General features: G+C 43.7%; 1 protein-coding gene across 1 annotated transcript in view; it reads right to left on the bottom strand.

Annotated features, from left to right (window-relative positions):
* Positions 1-9,547, bottom strand: part of clcn6 (chloride channel 6) — a 30,398-nt gene that overhangs the window by 14,223 nt on the left and 6,628 nt on the right. The window contains exons 9-17 of the mRNA XM_034129168.1: positions 9,331-9,389; positions 9,099-9,231; positions 8,874-8,987; positions 6,901-7,067; positions 6,679-6,790; positions 5,284-5,413; positions 4,882-5,035; positions 1,738-1,894; positions 1,496-1,602 (exon numbers count right to left, since the gene is read on the bottom strand). Coding sequence (XP_033985059.1) covers positions 1,496-1,602; positions 1,738-1,894; positions 4,882-5,035; positions 5,284-5,413; positions 6,679-6,790; positions 6,901-7,067; positions 8,874-8,987; positions 9,099-9,231; positions 9,331-9,389 — 1,133 coding nt within the window. The remainder of the gene's footprint in view (positions 1-1,495; positions 1,603-1,737; positions 1,895-4,881; positions 5,036-5,283; positions 5,414-6,678; positions 6,791-6,900; positions 7,068-8,873; positions 8,988-9,098; positions 9,232-9,330; positions 9,390-9,547) is intronic.

Below are 9,547 nucleotides of genomic sequence, written 5' to 3'. Positions count from 1 at the left end.
GACATTATGATACTATTCAATCATTTCTTATTACCAAATCACAAATGGCTGATATTAAGACGCTAGTGGTACTTCTAAAAAGGGACAAAGAAGTATTTGCAAGTTATATTCTTTGCAAGCTCTCGGCCCGCAGGCCTTACATTTTAAATATATAATGTAGATGATCATCCTCCTGTCTACCTGCATTGTAACTGCAAATGTGTTTGGTTAGACTCTGTAAAAGAAGCTGAGGCACGGTGCGCACCCATTGACACCAACAACCCACTGCTCTAGGAGGGACACCCATGAATGGCATGGTTTTGAGTGTGTCGGTATCCAACACTCAACATGTTAGCAGCTAACCTTAAGGCCCTGACACACCAGGCCGTATTCGGCCGTCTTCGGTTGTCTGGTGACAACGCGTTCCTTGTTGCCCAAAGTCAATTTGGTGTGTCCCGAACCCTCGGCCGTGACACGCCTTATTTGGCCTTTCACGGTCGACACCCGGCCGATTCAACATGTTGAAACGGCCAAAATACGGACTCAAGCTATCGGGCCAAGAAACCACTCTGATCAGCTGTTCAGCTAGCAAATGAGAAGCGAAACGGAAGTGAGGGACGTAAACAAGCGATTTAAGAAGGCACAGGACAGCAGCTAAACCCCAGCAGGTGATACTTAAAGACATCAAACATAGCCCTTATGTCCTCTCTTACCTCCCACACATAGCAGGGACATCTCTGATATCGGCGGGAGCGTCCCCGGCTGTCCTCTGCTGAGAGCTCCGTGATTTGTTTGGTCAAGTCCGGTTTTTCATCTCATCGGTTTATTTGTCAGTATAAAGTTGCAGGATTAGTCTCAAGTACCTCAACATTGTCCTTAAGTACAGTGTCTAAGTAAATGAGATACTGTACTGCTGTTCATTTACCTATTGTGAGTCGCCTCGGATAAAAGCATCACATGGAAATGTAAATTTAGCAAGAAGTGGCCATTATTACATTACATACATTACTACATTGCTGACTCAATAAACTACACACCCGCCAGAACACTGCGATCATCAGATGCAGGTCTATTAACTGTGATTTTATAGTATGTCTGCACTTTATGTGCTCATTTCATCATTCATGTATTTTTATATTCTAAAACATGTTTTCGATGGACGAGAGTGAAAATGGAACGCACACGCTATTTGCTGTTTGTTTATATCAGTCTGTTCTTCTTCTCTTTCTTCCGGTTGTTGCCTATTTTGAATGACGAATACACACTACCGCCGCCTGCTGGTAAGGAGAGTTATTGCCACTCACGCATGCGCAGTTCGTACGTGCTCGGCTGAAGTCTTTGCGGTGTGTTCCAGTGCGACACATGGCCAAGACGCAGGAGAACTCGTCGATGGAACTGTCGGTGTCGGTGTCGGCGAGTTCTCTGGTGACTGCCTGGTGTGTCAGGGCCATTAGTGTAAGTGTGTGTGACAGTGAGAGTGCAGCACCAGGCCTTTAGCCCCCATAACTAATCTTACTTGTCCATTTCAACCTCAGTCTCCCACTCCAGCAGCGGCACTCCTTTCAGCTGGATGTGGATGTCATAGATGCCTTTGTTGAAAAAATCTCCCGTCCACTTGGCAACCTGGTGGTCAACACAAAAGCATGAAACACGTGAACCCAACAAGAACGACATGACTATTATTCACAACTCTCACTCCTCAAGACCAACATGGAAACATTGACTCCTTGTGAAAAAACAGCATAATTGTTGCTGTACCATTAGAGTAATCATGATGGGCAGCCCATATGTGATTTCATTGGTAGATTCAATGAGGATGACGGTCAGACTAATGGTCATCCTGACCACGCCTCCCAGGAAGGCAGCAGCTCCAATCAGAGCAAAGGTCCCCGGGTAGATGTCCATTCCCAGCTTCCTAACAGAGGACAGACCAGAGGGGACAGAGTGAGGATTGTGTGGTGAGTGTAAAGACGCGAGTCTCCATCAGGAAGCAGCATGGCTTCATCCTCAGACAATGGGCCCCACCACCTCTCCTACAGAGAGGCAACACACACAGGGATTCAGCCTCTGCTTTGTGTCTTTCTGTTGTCGTTACGTTGGTAGGCTACTTCAGGAATCCATCAATGTTAGCAGGCTGTGAGGCACTCTATGTTTAGTCTTTTTTCTACCATTGTTCCAAAGTACCTTTGGACCTTCACCTTAATAAGTATCTTTACATTCTCTCCTTATTCACTTTTGTCGGCATTTCACATGTCTTTGTGTGAGTCACATGGTTAGCTTAGCTTAGCATAAAGACTTCAAGCAAGGCAAACAACTAGCTTAGCAAGGTCCAAAGTTAAAATATTGGATGTATTCATTGTTTGACAATCTTGCCTTCAAAGGCTTCACTTCATTAAAAAACAACTTTTTGGCAGATAAACTCCATCAGTGGCATATTCCCGGAGCAACATAATCCTTCATCAGGAGGCTCTGGGCCTGTTCAGACCATCTCTAGGCCATGGTCTAAGATCATGGAGACTTGCATTTAGGGCATGTCCAAGTCTCGCTTTTGTGCTAATTCTTAATAATAGAAACTGTATTTCTTTCTGATGCAACCTGTGGAGGGCACGGGCTGAAAGAAGAGTGGAAATAACAGCCTGCAGAGGAGCTGTGATAAGCCGGACATCAGACAAAACATAGAGGTTAAAGAGGAGGCCCTGTGGACATGTTGCACATATAGTAGGGATGTGCATCTCCATCACTGAAGCCGATGCGATGCGCATCTCGATACGTTGCCAACGATACGATACATTAACGATACATTTGAAGCACCAGGCGATACGATACGATACGATATGATACGATTCACCCCTGTTGCGATACAGTTCGATACGATTCGATTCAAAATTATGCGATTCGGGGCGATAAGATGCGATTCAACACAATGCAAAATAATGATACTTCAATATGGTACGACAGAGGGTTTTGTTTTATTCCTTATATGCAGCAAATCATAAATTAAGTGCTTTACATATTTGGTTCTCTCTACTAGTACTGCGCATCCCATTATGCAATACCCATACAACTGCCAGCCTGATGTGTTTAAAAAATTGCGATAGCCCCGCCTCTCCTGCTCACTGCTGCTGTAGCAACTATCAAAAATAGCTGTGTTAATTAAACGCACAAGGGGTTCTTGAATGAAATAATATTATAAAAGGCAAACCAGAATAGTTAACGCCCAATATACTCCTTAAACAAAATAAACAGAGTCAGATTTCATGCATTGATCCATTATATTGACAAAGGTGCATCTCACCCGGTGTTTGTAGAGAATATCTCTCTTTCTGAGCCGTCCTCTCGATGCAATATCCACAGAGACGTGCTTCTTGGTTTCTTTCAGTTAACTTCCCCGTTGCATTTATCCATATGCTGAGGAAATGACTATATCCCGCTGAATACCAGCAATCGCCACACACACTGACTTCCTCCTGTCAGTAGCTACTGCTAGTGCTACTGCTACTGACCATGCTACAGATATTAGTGCAAAAATATACAGCTCCTCTACCACAACCATCAGCAACAACAGATTCGGTTTCTTTCAGTTTCTTTCAGTTTCAGTTTCAGTTTCAGGGCTTAAACAGAAGGGTAGCCATGGCAACATTGCTGCGGGGCTGCTCCAGGCTGCTCTTCTTCGCGGCTTTTGGTGTATTTTGGCGGAAGTTACAGCGCCACTTACAGTCCCAGCATATGTACTACAGCGTTTCCAGCGGCCTCGTTTAAACAGACACGTTAAATGAAACAAATGCATGTGAACGGAAGACTTTTTTGAATACGCATACTGTGCATAAACGCAAACGGTCCCGTGTGAGCGGGGCCTAACTCACCAGTGAGCAGAAAGCAGTGGTTTCTATATGAACAATAAAGAATACAAATAACCTTTCACAAACAGGTATTTCATAACTGCTTACCATTGTAAGGAAGACATTTAAACTATTATTGGCAGTCACAGGCTGCTGTAAACTAAACACCACTCTCTCTGACAGAACACCTCACCGAGTGATTTAACTCATGTCTTACTTTCAGGTTTTTCTTTTCAGCCGCAGACCCCATGTCGTACTAGCCTACTTGTGTACTTTAAAGCGGCACGGCATCGTTTACAATTTGCGAGCGATTTTTCAAGTTGTCCGTCTTTCTTGAAAAATCCGAAGTGTTGCCAAACGTTTGATTTGTAGGTATTTTTCGGTGCGCTGTGTTTCTCTTTCTCCTCGACTTCCATGTGTGTTGATAACTGAGACTCTCGGCCTCCGTAGTGGCGAAGCAAAGATCAAAGATCGTCTCTGCTGAGTGCTGACAGGATGAGAGGATATTATATGAATGAATTGTTTTTTTACCGATGCAAAGACGCTACAATCGATGCATCGTGAGTTCAACCCAAACTGTAGCCGATGTGCACTCTTTCAACCGGTGCACTCGCATTTTGAACGTTTATGCCGGTGCACCGATGCGAATCGGTGAATCTTAACATCCCTAACATATAGTTACTGAGCACAGACAGGGGTTGGGGAGGCAAACAGTCCAAAACAGAACTTTTGGACTCATCATGAGACATTTTGATAGAAACACTTCTCAGAAACCTCTGAGTGTGTGACAGTGCTGCAGAGCGTCTGTCTCTGGCTGTGTGAGGGCTCTAACCTCCGGTGAACACAGGTTCAGTTTAATCTCTCCTTTAGCTCATGCTCTGGCCTCCTGAGGGGAACATCTGTCTCTTAAGCTGCTAAATGTTCTACCTATGGCACCGGTTGATAGTGAGATCATTTACTGTATCAGATTCTGACCCCTTTTTGATGGGACATTTCATAGTTGTAGAGAAAGGGGGACAGCCACACATTTGTCATTAGAAAATCATGAGAACATGCTTCTTACACTTTGAGGATGTTGGCAACCAGACGTCCAAAAGCGGCCCCACAGAGCAGTGAGGGGACAAAGAGGCCGCTGGGCACAGACACACCATAGGTCCAGCAGGCCAACAGGAAGTATAGCAGGAAGAACACTGACAGCGTCACCGGGCTAAAGGTTCCTGAAGGGACAACAGGGACAGAGTTAATATAGAGACCTCCTGAAACATGGCAGCATAAGTCTGTGAAAAGATGAAAAATGTTGCATATCACAATCATTTATTACATCCATAATTTTTGTACATTGAACAGGTGTGTGTGTGAGTGTGAGTGTGAGTGAGTGAGTGAGTGAGTGAGTGAGTGAGTGAGTGAGTGAGTGAGTGAGTGAGTGAGTGTGTGTGTGTGTAGGGGGGCAGGGGGCTTATCCCACCATCCTGGTGGAAGAGCTGGTGGATAGCAGCCTCCTGAGGGTTGAAGAACAGCGTGGCCATGTCGTTGTAGGTCTTGTTGGTGCAGAAGAACTGACGAATGGTTGAGTTGATGTCCTCACTGCCAGACAGCTGAAACACAACTCACAGCTTAACATGAGATCAAGTCCTAACAGGAAGTAATTGAACCTAACTATCCTAAGGCTATATCAGAGTGTCTTCTTACTTAATATTCTTTACAAATTAATAGATGGATAACCAAGGAAACATCAGGATTTTTGTGTTTACTAAAACTAGCACTTTGGCTGATGTTTGAGCTGCTGCTGTTGTAGCTTTGTGTTTTCCGCATGTGTGATAGCTCAGAGGACGTGTGGAACAGTTCTGAAAGCCCCCAGTCACATACACAAACCTCCAGACAAGACTTAAGACTTGGTAATTACAATTAACATAACATCATATCGTATTAAGCCTTTTTCATGGAGCTCTTAAATGCTTTTAAGACCTTTGAACACATGCAGATATTCAGAGTTAGCCTCTGCCTTTCACAATTTGTGACACATGAACGCTGTACTGAAGATATCAAAGTGGACTTATAGAACAGTACGAACTGTAGGAATACGTCCCTGACTGCTGTGTTAAAGGGGCCCTATTTTGCTTTTTAGAGTTTTCCCTTTCCTGTATTGTGTTATATAGGTTTTTGTGCATGTAAATGGTCTGCAAAGGATACAATCCCAAAGTTCTCCCTAAATATCAATATATACCTAAACATCAGCAGGAGAGGACTCTTTAAAGGAGAGATGCTACATACAGATATACACCTGAACATCAGCAGGAGAGGACTCTTTAAAGGAGAGATGCTACATACAGATATACACCTGAACATTAGCAGGAGAGGACTCTTTAAAGTAGAGACACTACATACTGATATACACCTGAACATCAGCAGGAGAGGACTCTTTAAAGTAGAGACACTACATACTGATATACACCTGAACATCAGCAGGAGAGGACTCTTTAAAGTAGAGACACTACATACTGATATACACCTGAACATCAGCAGGAGAGGACTCTTTAAAGGAGAGATGTTACATATTGATATACACCTGAACATTAGCAGGAGAGGACTCTTTAAAGTAGAGACACTAGATACTGATATATACCTGAACATCAGCAGGAGAGGACTCTTTAAAGTAGAGACACTACATTCTGATATACACCTGAACATCAGCAGGAGAGGACTCTTTAAAGTAGAGACACTACATACTGATATACACCTGAACAGGAGCATAGTAGGGCCCCTTTAAGACATATTTGATACATTGTGAAGCCGGCCCTTATTATTTAAAAGTTGGGTGAGTTACATGAGTGCTCAGTAAGGATGCAAAAGAGTCACTCACTGTGGTGTTGTGGGTTGTGGGGGAGTACAGGTCACGACATTCGCCTAACAGTATCGAAGCAGCAAATATCACTACTGTTGTCACCATGGCAACCAGTAGACTCTCTAAAACTCTAAAAGAAATAAGTGTCACATTTTAAGACATTTGCAGTCAAAAGCAGAACAGACCTTTAGGACAGTAACGATGGGTGCTGATTGTATGAAGATGCCCTGTAGCAATCACCTGATGAACTTGGCCTTTGGGTGGATGTTCCTGATGCGATACTTGGCCAGGCTTTTGTTCATGCAGTTGAAGAGCGCCCCCAGCAAGCCACCCACCACCCCCATCAGGACAAAGAAGGCCAGGTCCACTACTGTCCACAGGTGGCAGTTCTTATCTTCATCTGGACACTGCAGAGCAAAAATCAGAACGTCACTGATATGTTTCATCAAGCAATGAATAACAGGAGAGAAAACAAAAGGTCATAGAGAGTTCACCAGGCAAAAGGCAGGACAGGACATAAACTGAAACAATAAGAGCCGTCTTAAGAAGAGTTCTCAGTCCTTTCTTGATCTTGAACATAAACAGATTCGAGTAGTCACAGATAAATTGGAGGTGAGAGTTCCAGATGGAGTCCCCCGCCCATATCCGGTGTCCATTCCTGAATGGTGGGAACAGGAAGTTGGTGTCAAAAGGAAAGGAGGATGGCAGTGAAGGTGGGTGAGGCAGAAGGGGGCCTGGGTATGAAGCAGCGACGTGGAGGCAGGGGAGGCAGAGCCTCACCTGTCATACTCCAATGTAACGGAAAAACAATTAAAGAAAAACTAAATAATAATAATAATAAAATGTCTCCACTGATCTTGTGTAAATGTGATTTCTGTATGATTCCAATCGCATTTTATAGTCAAAATCAGCAAATTTGCCGAGCTCCGCTACGGGAGCGATGAGAAGTGAGGCAGGCACGAGCACTGCCTCACGTAAGCCCACAGTAACTTGCTGGAGCGCGGGCACTAATTTAGCGCGGCCACTTATTTTGTGAGCGCGCTCAAGCCATTTACTGTGGGGTGAGGTGAGGCACAGATGAGCTCTGCCTCACTTCAGAATGCGTCACCCCACAGAAACTGGCTGGAAAGCGGGCCCTAAGCGCATGCCTGTTACCATCTCACTGTAGGTCACCAATGTAATGTTTGTAGATCCCTTTATTACATTTATCCTCGCCATCCATAGTCTCTAAATAACTTATTTCACGTATATATGATATTTAGGCTCGCTGGTCTCATCGTACAACGGCAATGAAAAAAGCACCAGGAGAGGCAGCCATAACCTCTGCCGCACTGAAGGGGGCGCACGTGAGCCCACAGGTTCTTGTTGCTACTGTTATTCTACCGCAAACAACAAACTAGACTTTTGAAACTACAGGAAGATAAGGAGGACTTTTACAAAACAGTAATAGAGATTGTTGTCCAGAAGGATAGCATGGACTTATATTCATCTTCAAGTCAAGGTAAGACCACAACTGTAATGAAAATGGGATCTTACTTAGAAAGAACAATCCAATATTTAGATTTTGGGTATCCTTTTGTTGATCGGTCTGTTTAAAATTAATCATAGCATCAGACTAAAAAAGCTTTTGAAAATAACAGAATATTTCGATTAAGGTCAAAATAGGCTATAATATTTGTAAATCTGACTCTGAAAGAGTCAGTGCCTCACCAGCCATGAACCTCACCGCACGTCACTGCTATGAAGGGCTTGGTTTGTGATGAGGATTTTGAAATGGATCCTTTGTGGGATGGGGAAACAGTAGAAGGTCTTTTAGTAGAGGGACGATGTGGTCCCTGGAGGTGTAGTGAGTGAACATGCAAGCAGCAGAGCTCTGGATGTACTGGAGTTCTACTAAAGAATGTGGATATTAACCACAAAGATTATCAAGGTTTCAGCAGCAGCTTGAGAGGAATTGGAGGAGACAAGCTAGGTTTCTTTGTGGAAAAAGGCTGCTGTAATGATGAAATTAGCGTGGTGTTTGAACAATATTTTTTACAATTTGTACAATTGTTATTGTTGTCGAGATGTGTGTAATAAAAGAGTTTTTGATACCAATAATATATTGAATAATTCTAAAAATAAATGTTATAATTTAATAAAACTTAAAGACGTACATTTTCACACATATTTTAGCTCAAACAAAGAGACAACCCCAGGGATTAACTCTTTACCTTGAACTCTCCAAAGTTGAGCAGACCAGGCAGCTGGAAGGAGCCCCACTTGTTAAAGTTGATCCCAGAACGGAAGAAGTTGAGGGTGAACGTGGCAGACATTGAGCAGAAGAGCTTGAACAGAAACAGAGGAGAAAACTGAGCTCTACTTAACTAGTGTAGATTAAAACGACAGAGCCAGCGGAAAGACAACACATGTTTTGGGTTTTGGATGAGGTGACATACCACTTTCCAAGTGAGTGCCTGGTTCCAGAAAGAGGAGCCCTCCTCCAGACTGAAGAGCGTGCCACCTATAGGGGCACCAAATGCAGCAGCTACTCCAGCTGCTGCACCTGCTGACACAAAGTCTCGCTTGTCCCTGAAAATCAGAACACACGACAACATGAGATATGCTTGTTCACACTAGCTGCATATTTTGACTTCGGTAACGCTGTTTGTGTAGTTTGTGTAGCCATACCTGTCACTGCGGAAGTAGGAAAAATCGAATTTGATCTTCTTGAAAGTGATGCTCTGAAACTGATGGAGGGAGAAGAAGACTGATGAGCACATATCTAGCCATATTATGAGTCAAATCCATCAGTGGATGGACCAATTGAAAGTCAATCATTTTACAATGGAAGTGAAGCCCTGCCCACTTCCCTGTCTTTAAGAGGCTGGAGCAGGCTCACTGGAGT

Source organism: Trematomus bernacchii, unplaced genomic scaffold (assembly GCF_902827165.1).
Source record: "Trematomus bernacchii unplaced genomic scaffold, fTreBer1.1, whole genome shotgun sequence".
Taxonomy (NCBI): domain Eukaryota; kingdom Metazoa; phylum Chordata; class Actinopteri; order Perciformes; family Nototheniidae; genus Trematomus; species Trematomus bernacchii.
The sequence above is the reverse complement of the archived record's forward strand: the minus strand, read 5'-3'. Positions and strand labels throughout refer to the sequence as shown.